Source organism: Cryptomeria japonica, chromosome 10, assembly GCF_030272615.1.
Source record: "Cryptomeria japonica chromosome 10, Sugi_1.0, whole genome shotgun sequence".
Lineage (NCBI taxonomy): Eukaryota > Viridiplantae > Streptophyta > Pinopsida > Cupressales > Cupressaceae > Cryptomeria > Cryptomeria japonica.
In genome coordinates, this window is record NC_081414.1 from 331,804,648 (window position 1) to 331,818,543 (window position 13,896).

The 13,896-nt window shown below is 37.5% G+C and overlaps 1 protein-coding gene across 4 annotated transcripts in view; it reads left to right on the top strand.

Annotated features, from left to right (window-relative positions):
- The window catches only part of LOC131076132 (uncharacterized), a 110,357-nt gene extending 101,694 nt beyond the window's left edge, over positions 1–8,663 (top strand). The window contains exons 7-9 of one of the 4 annotated variants that reach the window (XR_009113318.2): positions 7,794–7,954; positions 8,152–8,182; positions 8,297–8,663. Coding sequence is in view for 1 of the 4 variants with exons in the window: in XM_058013192.2 (XP_057869175.2) it covers positions 7,794–7,906 (113 nt within the window). In the remaining 3 variants the exon portion in view is untranslated. Of the gene's footprint in view, positions 1–7,793; positions 7,955–8,151 lie in introns of those variants that run through there. The other 3 variants (XR_009113317.2, XM_058013192.2, XR_009113319.2) reach the window with 3 other exon arrangements.
- The last annotated feature ends 5,233 nt before the right edge of the window (positions 8,664–13,896 follow it).

A 13,896-nucleotide genomic window follows, 5' to 3' on the forward strand; every position in this document is an offset into this window, starting at 1 on the left:
CTCTCCAAAACACTTCCGCAAATATGAAAGTGCCAGCCAACACTAAGCAAGACGCGGAACAGAAAGAAATGACCTCCACAAAAAAACACGAAAATTGCTAGCCAACACAAATATATGCAAACTGTCTGAGGTAAGGCACACTAAATATGATCTTCACACTAGGAAATACTTTCCTGACTGCAAATTCATCATTATGTGCAAGAATATAGGATCATTTGCCCAGACGTGTGAAGTTATTCATGCAGAGGAAGTTGTCAAAACATACAAGGAAATCGCTAATGATATGAGATCGGGCCTGCTTAAATATCCAAATATATTCAAGCGATAGAAAGCTCGATCACTATGCAGACAAATGAATTAACTTCCCATCAACCACAACAGTAAGCATATATCCTCCCTTATCACCAAGATTCTCTCGTCTCACAAAATAATAGGCATAGAATCCTGCTCTAATATGTGGGCCTTCAAACTTGGATACCCGCAGTGAAAGAGTTAAGCAAACAGTAGGCCAGATCTATTTACCTTTGATACCATATCCGAGAAAATGGGGAATCATAGAAGTCAAACATGAAAATTCCCTATACAAAATAATATTGTTTTTGTATGCCACACATTCTCATTCAATACATATTTCTTTGATTCTTCATATCCTATATTGTGGGAGAGTTGTTATATCTCCTATAACAACTCCCTTTACATAGATGAGTTGTTTTAACAACTCATAACAAAATTATAACAAATGCAATACCCATAATAATTACGTAGGTTGTGATAACAATTTACTTTTATTTTAGCACACATTAATACTCTAACCATTGTGAACACTAATCTTTAAAAAACACATTCCACCTCAGCTCGCCCTGTAGACTTGATTAACTTGTCTTGCTCTACTGAATCTTTCACCTTGAAGTCCTTCACCTTGGAGTACTAGCAATAATTCTTGGATTTCTGGAGGATTTTCAAGATTGTAAAACATCCTTTTGTCTTTGTTGCTATCTTCCTCCAAGACTTGACGTGTTGATCCTCCTCATTTGCATTTGTGATGTTGTCTTATTTGATTTGTCCCTTGAACTGATCCTTGAGTTAAAAATTGTTGGCCTTGGTGAAGTCCTCTTCATGTCTTGAGCTTTCACTTTGATCTTGTGAATCTTATGTCCTTGTAGGGCTTTCATCTTCATTCATTTCCTTGTATGATCTTGAATGCTCCATACCTCACATTGCTTGCATCCAACCTGAAAAAGACAAAGAGAATATTTAAGCCTTGATTATGAATGAAACTGTAAGTAAGCAAAATGCAAGATAATTCACAAAACTCACTTCTTAAAACCCTTCAAAATTCTGGAAATTGTCATCTCAAAACTTTTTGGAAAAGATGTTCCAGATCTGAAAACACTTGAAAAGGTGAAGAGACACACTCTGATCTTCTTGTAAAACTCTGATTTATTCTTTCCAAATATGACCTACTTTTCTCTAGATCTGATTTTAGTAAAATTTTCTCTTTCTTCTATCCTTGGGTCTGATTTTCATGGTCTGAATTCCTTATGCTGGCTGTGGTGAATATCTTCTTCCTTTTTTGTGCGAACTTGTTTATATTTCTCTTGGATGCGAATTTGATTTAAGCAGATTCGAATTTGATTTGTGATGGAGCTCTTCCCTTCTTCATTATATGTGTCTTCCAGTCAATGATCGCACCTCTTCACTTTCATACAGAGTTGACTTGCCTTGAAAAAAAGTTTTTGTTTGTTTGCAATTAAAATTTGCATTTGTTTAGCACTTAATAATTAATCCAACCTCCTCTCCTTTCATGCGATTTTACCAGCAAATAATAATTCTTTAATGCGTATCGCTTTAGGTTTTTGGAATTGTTATTGCAAGAGTGGAAATTCGATAAGCATAGGGACCAATCTTATCCCTATGGAATTTGCACTATCCTTAGTTCATTCCACCATAGTTGGAAAACTCGTAGAGTGAAAACTTGCCGAGTTTTTCTGACTTTTACTCGCCGAAAAATTCACCCAAAACTCGCCGAGTTTTTCGCAAAAAACTCTACGAGTTTCTATAAAAAACTCGACGAGTTTCTATAAAAAACTCGGGTACACTAAAAAAGAGGCCCAAACATGTCAAAAAATTATCTATTTTTGTTTTTTCAGGTCAGTTTCATTCTCTTCATCAGAATATATACATGAAATATAACATTTAAGTATAAGAAAGAAAAAACTTATACTTTAAGTTATATTTCATGTATATATTGGCAGGATGTTTGAGAGTGGTTTCAAATCTCTAGGAGTTATAATGCAAATTCTAGATTTTAGAAGATCTTTTAATTTTTCAGACAGTCAAATTTCAGTAATCAGTATGCTCCGTCTCTCGCTCTCTCTATCTCACTCACTTTATTTGCCCCGAATTTTAGACCTACCTATCTCCCTATCACTCTTCCTCTATCCCCCTCTCTACTACACTCCATCTCACTCTCTCCTTTCTCCCCCAAGATCTAGACCTATCTCTCTACCCCTCTCTTTCTCATCCTCAGACCCCGGCGAGGAGTGCTACTCTCAACCTAATTTTAATTTGCAGATGCTTGGTGCAAAGTTGGGGTGGAAATACCCCACATCTCAAAAAATTTGTCCTCAAAATCTTATGTCAGCTTTGTAGTTCATCCAATTGTGAGCACAATTGGAGCTTGTTTGAAGCAATCCACATGAAGAAGAGGAGCAAGTTAGCACAAAAACGCCTCAATGAACTTGTCTTCGTGCAATATAATCTTCAATTGAGCGTAAGGAAGGTAGAGGAAGTAGAAGGTGGTCCAATTGACTTGGTTGATATAGATCCTTACAGTGATTGGACATCACAGGAGCGGCCTCCATTGTTTTCTGAGGATGACATCACTGATTTGGAGAGGCGGGCTATGGAGGAGGACGGGGGTGGATTTGGTTTCACGCTAGATGACATTGAGGAGGAAGAGGATGAGGATGAGGAGTCATTGCCAGTGCTAGAAGTAGGTGGAGACATAGCTTCATCCAGGATGGAGGATGAGCCAGCCATATTGAGCGAGGAGGCACAGTCATGCCCACTGCAGATTTCTAGGACTAGACCCTCTAGTTCCACCTCTCCCCTAGTTTTTGCTAGAGCTGGGAAGAGGAAGTTGTAATTGTAATGATGTATTTACTTTTGGTTTTACAAACACTATTTACTATTTTGCTTCCAGGCTTCCAACCATCAACACTCCTCATGAGGATGCGATTTTGTAGACACTTAGCATTTAAATATATCTTCAATCAGCTTATTTCTTTGGTGTTCTCATTTATTGACTCATTGGATGCATCTTCTCATTAAATTTAAAAAAAAAAAAGCTTTTTTAATTAAATTTAAGCATGTTTTTAAGTTGAGTTTTTGCCGAGTAGTTCATCTATGCATTCCACCAAATGAAATGGTGGAAAATCGATTGGTATAGGGGCTATTTAGTCCCTATATTTATCTTTACTTTTTCCCTTGGGGGATTCACACTATGAAAGATTGTATCACTTGTTTGGTCTTGAATACTTGTTGCTGATTGGTGGAAATGCAATCAGCTTAGGGACAAATTTTCTCCCTACTTTTATCCCAACATTTGATGCGAACCCCCATAGGTGATTTGATTTTTAGCTCTGGGTGGAGAATCAAACCTCATAGGGTAATATTAATTTGTCCTTATGAAATTCACTTTACCTTTGCAACCTTATTTCCTCATGGAAAATTCGACTTCATGAGGGAATTACTCTTATTCCACTTAAGTTTTATTACCTTTCACTTGGGAAATTCGACCCCCTAAGTGAATTTTTCTCTTTTGCACTTAATTTTACCTTGCACTCTTAGGGAAAAATATGATGGAATTGGTCTTACCTCACAATGAATTTTCAAGGACTTAGAAATATTTTGCTCGCCGATACTTGGGAAAATGAACCTCTACCTGGATGTTTAACTTGGGAAATTTGACCTCAAGTGGATTTTCTCTTTGGAACTTCATTTTACCTCCAAGTGGATTTTTAACTCGGGAAATTCGACCTCAAGTAGATTTTCTCTTTTTTGGCTTAGGTGGGGTTCACTCTTGGAACAGGAATTTCTACACTTCCTTGAGGAATTTCTTTGCATGGTACCTTTCCACAATAGTAACCTCTGATATTGGCATTTTCTAAAAATAGAAACTTCTCCAATTGACCAATCAGTGCTAAAGATGACACTTTCTAAAAATAGAAAAAGCAAAAAAGTAACTTTGTCTGAAATTAACCTGGAAAGTTGCATTCTTCTCCATTGACCTGTCTAAACACACCTGTAGCATCAAAATATCCTTCCAACCATGCTGGGACCAACCTGAAGACCAACACTGGCTGTAGTATTGTTAGGGTGACCTATTCGCTCTTCCCAGCCAAGACATTTGAAATATTGACTTCTTGATATCTCTGAATCTAATGAAAAACCCTAAAAACTTGACACTTTGCACAGGCAAGAGATCGCAGACTAAAACTAAGACACCCTCTCACAAGCAAAGGTTAAAACCAGGAAATTATTGCTAAGCTAAGGCAAGCTAAGCAAAACATCTACCTAAAAAGTGAAAAAGTGGGGGTCCCCATTTGCAATGGGACAATGTGTGAAAATGTCACAACACCTCTACTCTTCTTTCAAATTCTGATTGAATGATATCACTTTCTTTTGTTTCTAAGTCAAATGATATTTCATTTTATTTCTTGATTTGTCCTCCAAAATTCTGCTTGCAAGTGGAAAGATATTACATTAAAATCACACTTTTGTTTTTTCCAACTCGTCTCTTTTTATATCCTCTATATACCCTTTTATGAAGGGTGCAAACTCTTTTCATGGAAGTCATTTTAATCCAAAGAACCTGGGCTTGGTACCACCGTATCCGTACCATGGACAGTACGGGGATGCAGGGATGTTTTTTCAGCGTACCCTATCCCTTTCCCATTGACAATGATGACAGGACGTTTCTTGCAGGGACGGGGGACGTTTCTGGGCTGTACCTTTTGAAATGTGATTTCAGAGTTTTTTGGAAGTGTGTGAGCTAGGAATCAGGTTGCCTTCCTATTTGAGCACATTTCATCTTACCTAGCCTTGGCTTAGTGGTGACATTCTATAAGCTTTGGCACTGAACTTTGGTGAATATTGAAGTGATATGATGATTTTAATGGCACCGTACCTGCTGTAACAGTGTCATTTCAGACCTGTACCTGCCTGAAAATAGCTACTAGACTGATGTATAATTGTTTCTGAGCGATTGGGTGAAGTTTGAGTATGTTGGAGTTGTTACAGGTGTAAGTTCATTGTTGGTTTGTTGGGTGTTTGAAATTTATGGGAGTTTTCCTTGTTGGTCAGACTGTTGCAGTGTGTTCTCAGAGCCTTTCTAGACCTATACTAGTAAATATTCATCATCCATCAAGGTATCATATTGCTATATCATAGTTGGGTTGTTGGGTGCTTGTTATTTGGTACTATTGTGAGGTATTGCGGCAGTTCTTATTTACATCAACTCTTGTTATCAGTATTTAATCCTCTTATTATGATTTTCACAATGCATATGTGGTAACTTTGTAATGCTTTATCATTGTTATGATATGCATATTAAAATTTCTCTATATTTTTAAAAATCCTATTTTTTAAGAGCCATCCCCTGCTGTCCCCTTGAAAATGGCCCAAAAGTAGCCCCGTACCGGAAACATGTCCTGCCATCCCCTGCCGCCCCCATCCCCAAAACTTGGTGGAACATAGTTTAATACTTTTTAATTAGCAACCTTCAATAAATTAATCGCTGCCTTTGTTTGAATATAAGTGCTGCCTTTTATGAATATACAAATCGTAGCTTTTGAATTGCTACATCTTTTGTCTTGAGTGCTATTTTGTCTTTTGTGCTATTTTGGAAATTAATTTGCTGTCTTCCAATATTTAAGTTTATGTCCTAACAATAATCATGGAAACGCTGTTCTCACACATATATTCATTATCACTGCCCAATTACATTATCATGGCTGCTTCATATATTCTTTATTGCCACCTAAGAATTTTCTGCTCTTCCTTATTATTAATCACTTATATTAATTCATCCATTCTTGGGCTATAAATAAATACGTCTTTTAAAATATTAAAATGTGGTCGGTGAGCATGGAATAAGTGTTGTCGGTCAGTGAGATAAGTAATAAATGTTCTTCATAAAACCAGTACTCATATGGATATGAAGTCAGCCAACAAGAATATAACGAAGATATGTTAAATGATTCTCACAAAGCTGACCAGGAATGATAGTTAAAGGATGATGATTTAGCAGCCTTTGGCATTAATGATTTATCTCATTTTTCCTTTGACATTGATGACACTTAATTCAATAATCTTGTCCATACTCCTTTGACACTTAATTCAATAATCTTGCCCATACTCGTTTGTCATCAATGACAATATGTCTTCTCACCTTTGAGATCAGTGACAACTTCCAGTAGACCCCAATAAGGCAAGCACAGCATTTGAAAGGGAGTTGCAACGTATAAAAAACTCGTACATCTCTTAAAAGCCTTGTTCACGTCCTAGCACCACCGCAAGGAATGCTTAAGTCAGCTGCAGCAAAGAATAAGGTCAGCACAGCAATTATACTAGCCGTCTTACCTTTCTTTGGAGAGGTGTACCACTAATTTAAACTGTTATTTCATACACAAGGGTGCTGTACAACTTCTGAGGGAAATTTTAAGAGTGGAAAGGTTGCTGATTGTATTGTTGAATAATCTCCAGGTCAGAAATAATAATATTTTATTTGTGTGATTAAATTTGAATGATATGTTCTGATATAACTGTTTGTATCAGCTATATATATTTGTGTGTGAGAGAGAAATATTGAATGCATATAATAGTCAATATTTACCAGCATGTGATTTGGAAACGGTAGTTCTATGATGGTCATTTATGACAGTTTGCCAAAAATGGTCATTTATGACAGTTTGCCAAAACAATATTGAATTACAATATCAAACCAGCCGAGTGCAAAGTGTTGATGAAATGCCTTCATAACTGAAATTGTGAAAATTGCAAAGTTTGAAACAATATAGCCTGGTAGGGTTATTACAGGTTATGGTTGGATCCAACCAGGTTCAGTTCATATTCACAAATAGCACGACCCCTGTTCTGTGGATCTGCCTTAATTCACCCGTCCTAGGATCTGCACCTGGTACAAAACAAGGATGACCTGGGGTACCCCAAGAACTTTCTAATACAACTATTTACTATGTGCTAAAGCTTTTTACTTTAGGGGTATGATTACACTGATTACATACTGATTGTAGTTATATTTAGCTGTATTATTTCTTTGTACTTTTATGTAAATGAGATAACGTTGCTGGTTTTACCATTTCATCTTACCTATTGTTATTGTTTTATCGCATGCTGCTCTGATCTAACAAGAGAATCATGGGGTTTTGCTATTAAAGCTCCATTGGTTTTTTTCTTGAGGCTATTCCAATTGACAAGTGTTCTGCTGCTGTTAATAGTTAGTTCTATCCTGCACGATGTTTTATGCCAGTACTATTTGAATTGTTAACATTCAGATTTTTCAATATGCTAACTTCATGAATTTGATTCAGATCTTTGTTAAAAAACAGCACAGTAATATTTCCTGTAATAAGTTTGGCTCTCGTATTTGTGTGTGATCTCAGAGTATGTGACTCTTCATTTAGATGTTTGCTTTTGAGCCCTTTTTCAAACTCTTTACGTTACAACATTGATCTCTTCAAGCTTTAATGACAACTATGTTTCATTTCCAGTGGCATCAGAAGGTCCATATGGACAACGAACAGCAGTTCTGTGCTTGAAGGATCGACCAACCCCTGCTAAGTATCCTCGCCATCTTGGATTGCCAGCAAAGCTACCACTGTAGGCATACCAAAAAAATATGGAATTCTGATACATTTTTTAACTTTCTAAGGTAAAATATTTCTGTTAGTTCACAAATCTTGTACATTGTTATAGGTAACTTTCTACTTGCAAGGTTTCCTCTATTGTTTTAACCATATTTCGTAGAACTACTTGATAAGATACATAACTTATTGGACCTAAAATTTGAAGTTTTAAGTCTCTCTGTTGTGAATATTCAATCTACACATTTACCTTTATCTTTGCCAGGAAAACATCAGAGAATTTATATTACGACAAGGTAACTTGCCAGGTAATTACATTTATATATCTAATTTTGTCATAGAAAGATAGATGATAAATTGGTCACTTCAGTTCAGCATTAGACACATTTTCTCATGTAACATACATGCAGGATGAACTGGAATAGCAAATCATAGAAAATCCTTAAGAGTATAGGATCCAAGGCTAGTACTAACAGTAAAGTTGAAAGACGAGAAGTTAGACTATTTAGTATTACCCTGTAAGGATTACATTGCCAAAAATAGATACTGTAAGCGGCTTTATAGCCCACCAGTTTATAGTGCATTTCAAGGCACTGAATGTTTTCTAGTTGATACTCCACCTGTTACAAGCACCTTCGATGAGGAAGTATCTCCATCACCTTTTTTGGGGGAGCTGATACATTACCAGTTCATTTTCTATATACAGAATCCAATTTGTATCTCATCAAGAGATTGCTGGAAACAAACTGAAATGATGATGACTGATTTAAAAGTCAACTAACTATACTTAGGTGTCTAAATGAATGTACGTTAATGACTAGTAATGGAAGCAAATGAAATGATTAGAAAATTATACAAATGAATCTAAATGCCTTTATTTGCAACGATGAAATGATGTAAGGATGATAATGTAAGTAAATGATAATGAATGTGACTAAATGATATTAGATGCACTTAAATGAATATCTAAAATGGATGTAATGAACCTACCTGCAAGTAAATGATAATGAACTAGATGCATTTAAATGCAACTAAATGTAATGGAATGATGATGTCATGCGTTTATGATAGATTAATGCAAGTTGGTGAGAAATTGCATGGTGTGTTGATGATGTATCAGAGAATTCCGTCATGATTGTATCCAAGATCAATTCATATTAAATAACCTCTCGTATTATAATTTGTTCACATTGGCATATAAAACCATAAATATGAATAATGAATGATCAAACAAATGGGTGATATGCAATGAAATGCAATATAAATAGATGAGATGAAATGACGATCCATAGTGCTTTTATTTTTCATCATTGAGCAATGGTAATATCAATCTTGGACGAGGTAGTAGGAACCAAGTTTGGAGCATTGTACCTGTAAGCAAGTAGCATAGAGAAAACATGATGGACCCTCCATTTTGGTTCATGTGCAGATGGTCGAGGTATACGCTGTAGTCAGTAAGTCATAGTGATCCATGACTAGATTTTTGTATATGATCACGCAGCTTAGTGAACTTCCCACGTAGACACCATTAGTACATGCCCTAGAACTTCATTGGAACAATTCGTAGACAATAAACAAAACGATACTTAGGAACCATCCCGGCTACTCTAATCACTTGTGGATATCCCAGAGTAGCGTAGGAACCTGATATAAATGAATAAATAACTTATCAAACTGACCAAGTACTTGGATGCATCCTTGTTAAGATATTTGTGTGTACCTGTTGATTGTTTGGTTGATTTGAAAAGTGATTGTTGTTTGACAATAAACAAAACGATACTTAGGAACCATCTTGGCTACTCTAATCACTTGTAGATATCCCGGAGTAGCGTAGGAACCTGATATAAATGAATAAATAACTTATCAAACTGATCAAGTACTTGATAGCTTAAACAAAATTTTCTTGTCAAAGAAAATGTTATCTTGTCTTTGTTTTGGTGAGGAAGGATGCATCCTTGTTAAGACATTTGTGTGTATCTGTTGATTGTTTGGTTGATTTGAAAAGTGATCATTGTTTGAGTATCTCAAAATGGTTGTTTGGTGTTTGTTTCGATGCGTATGTACAAAGGATTTTATGCGTTGCCATGTTTTTGATTGATTTTTTGATTTTTTGATTTATTTTGTGAGTGTTTTTGAATGTTTTTGGATTTTGTGAGACAGTTTTAAATGAAGAACTCAATGAATCACAAATAATGTAGAATCTACTTCCATCAATAGGTTAAAAGCCTTGCCCCCAGTTTAGATATTACTATGAAAAACATGATGCAGAACGCATGCAGTACTAACCCTGATTGCAGATCAATAACAAGCCATGGTTTGACTGATGGAGGAATGGATGCAATGAATGTGATCGCAACAAGTTTGAAAGACAATGGAGCCATAGCCTTTACGAGTGGCGTCTGTTTGCCAAGTTTTCACCATCGTACTTACCCAAGGTGCCACCGGAGTGGTTGTTCATCGTTTGAATGCATTATTTTTTTAATTTTTTTTTTTTACTATTTTGATTTTTTTGTATTTTCTTCAAGACATTTATTTGAATGTTTTTGGTGTTTTTCTGGTATGTATGGGAGCCTGATGCTCTGTACAGCTTATGTATGAAACCGTTTGAGGTGCATGCTGTTGATTGGATCTGCTAGCGGTTCCCCTTCTGAAGTAGCCAATTGATATGCCCCGGACCCAAAATACAGCAGTGATAACATATGGACCCAACCAGTTTGATTCAAACTTGCCCTGATGTTCTTTGTTTGGTTGGTTATGAGGATTCTCCCTTAGAACAAGATCACCTCCCTCAAATGTATGAGGTCTAACTCGATGATTATAGCTTCTGCTCATGCACTGCTGATAGGCTTTAAGGTGGTTGTATGTGGCTTGTCGCCTTTCATCAAGTAGTTCCAAGTCTTGAAGACGAGAGACTCGATATGCTTCATCATCTATTAGATTATGCAAGGAAACTCGTAGAGATGGTATCTCGACCTCAATAGGAAGGATGACTTCTACGCCATAGACGAGTGAGTGGGGAGTTGCGCTTGTAGGGGTTCGAATGCTAGCTCGATACTCCCATAGTGCGAGATTTAATTGAACGTGCCAATCATGGCCAGCATCATTGACTATCTTCTTGAGGATTCTCAATATGTTCTTGTTCGATGCTTCAGCCTGACCATTGCCTTGTGGGTAATAGGGAGTGGAAAAGCGACATTGGATGTGAAACTTCTCACAGAGCTCACAGACATCTTGATTTTTGAAAGGAAGCCCGTTATCTGTGATGATGGACATAGGTACACCATACCGGTAGATGATGTAATTAAGGATGAATGAGGCGATCTACTTGCCGGTGACCTGGGTAAGTGGAACAACTTCGATCCACTTTGTGAAGTATTCGGTGGCGGTAATAATGAATTTGTGGTTGTTGGATGAAGATGGATAAATTTTACCCACAAGGTCAAGTCCCTATTGACAAAAGAGCCATGGTGTTGTGATTGGTCGTAATTCCTATGTTGGTGCATGTATCAGGTCTCCTTGAACTTGGCATTTCTTGCATTTTTTGACAAAATAGGAGTCTTTTTCCATGGATGGCCAATAGCATCCAATGCAAATGATCTTTGCTAAGGAAGGACCACTTAAGTGAGTCCCAAAAATTCCTTCATATACCTCTTCCAAGGCCTTTGTTGTCTCATTCTGTTCCAAACATCGAAGGAGAGTACGATCAAGACTGCGTCGGTATAGGGTTTTAGCAATGATGGTGTATCGAGCGGTTTGGTGAATGAAGGTTTTGTGTTGGTTATTCGATTGGTTAGGAGGAAGTGTGTGATCATGTAGGTAGGTGTAGAACTCACCGTACCATGGGGATTCAGAATTGACAACGCGACATATCATCTTGGATTCGGGGATATCATAAGCGGGAATCCAAAGCTATTCTACCAAAAACTCGTAGCGTGTTGAATTCTGTGGAAGCTCTAGGAGAGATGCAATGGTAGCCATGGCGTCAACAGCTCGATTATGATCTCTGGGTATCTGCTCAAAGGTGATAGTCGTAAATGATGCTTTTAAACTGTCCATCATTTGCTTGTATGACATGAGTTTATCATCCTTGGTCTGATATTCGTCTGTGACTTGTTAGATGACTAGTTGGGAGTCACCATATATCTGTAACTCTTTTAGTTTCCATTGTATGGCTAGTCTGAGTCGGGTGATCAGGGCCTCATATTCTGCTATGTTGTTTGTACATGGAAAAGTTATCCTGTAAGACTTCGGGATGCTGTCACCTTGAGGTGTCATAAATAGAATGCCTGCCCTTGAACCATGCCTAGTATATGAACCATCAAAGTATAGTTTCCATGGTTGTGTTGATGTGATCATGAATATCTCTTCATCTGGAAAATTGGAAACAAGAGGATGATCGCCTATGAGGGGTGCATCGGCCAACTGATCTGCAATAACGTGGACCTTAATAGCCTTACGATCCACATACTCAATGTCAAATTCGTTCAGAATCATCACCCATTTGGGCAAGCGACCTGTCAATGTTGCTTTGCTGAGTAAGTACTTTAGTGGATTGATCTTTGCAATGAGTTGTACTTTATGTGTTAACAGGTAATGCCTCAATTTAGTGGCTGCCAAGATTACTGCTAGGCAAGCTTGCTCAATAGGTGTTTAATTGAGTTCATAGCCGACCAGCGTGCGAGAGATGTAGTAAACATCACACTTTTTCCCTTCTGCATTATGTTGTGCCAGTAGTACTCCCAATGCCGTATTTGTTGCTGAAATATAGAGCAATAGAGGTCTACTTGGATCTGGTGGGATCAACAATGGTGTATTCATGAGATACTTCTTAAACATTTGGAATGCTTGTTGGCATCTGGCATCCCATTGAAAACGAATGTTTTTGTGTAATAGATGTGTGAAGGGATGACACTTATCTGCTAGTTGTGCAATGAATCTTCAGATGGATTATAGCCGCCCTTGTAGTGTCCTTAGCTGACTGATGTTCCTTGGAGGTGGCATGTCCATGATTGCTTTGACCTTTGCCGGGTCGACCTCAATGCCTTTGCTTGAGACAATGTATCCTAGAAGCTTCCTTGAGGTTACTCCAAAGACACATTTCTTTGGGTTGAGTCGAACATGATATTGTTCTAGTCTGTCAAAGATTTTATCTAATATTGCAAGATGACCTTCTCTTGTTAATGATTTTGCCAGTAAGTCATCGACATAATCTTCCATTATGGTATGCATCATATCATGAAAGATGGTGGTCATTGCTCTTTGATAGGTCGAACTTGCATTCTTTAGACCAAAAGGCATTACATTCCAACAATATGTTCCCCATGGACATGTGAAGGCAATCTTATGTTGATCTTCTGGTGCAATCTTTATCTGGTTGTACCCTGAAAAGCCATCCATAAGTGAAAGCATGACATGTCCTGCTGTTAGGTCCACGATCATGTCAATGTTTGGTAGGGGGAAGTCATCTTTAGGACATGCCTTGTTTAGATCTCTGAAGTCAGTACAGATACAGATGCCCCCATTTGGTTTGCCGACAGGTACAATGTTGGAGATCCAATCTGCATAATTGATTGGTCTAATAAAACCAACATCCAAGAGTTTCTTAAGTTCTGCTTTGACTAGTACCGCAATCTGGGGGTGCATCTTGCGGAGCTTCTGTTTTATTGGTTTAGCTCCTTCTACCATGGTGAGGTGATGCATGACCAAATCAGGATCTAGACTAGGCATGTCTGTATATGACCATGCGAAGTTGATCTGACGCTTTTGGAAGAATTCTACAAACTTAGGTTGTTCCTCTGGAGTTAAAAGAGATGCCAGATGTATTTGGTGAGGAGTCTCAGGGGTCCCCATGTTGAAATCTTTTGTTTCCTCGACGAGGATAGTTGATCGTTCCTGATTTGTATTGGAAGGGAGGATTTCAACCCTTTCATTCATAGGTGCCTCAGAGAGGTTTTCACCGTTGGATACGCTCTTTCTTTTTACTTTTTTGGGATCAAACAGTGCCGCAGTG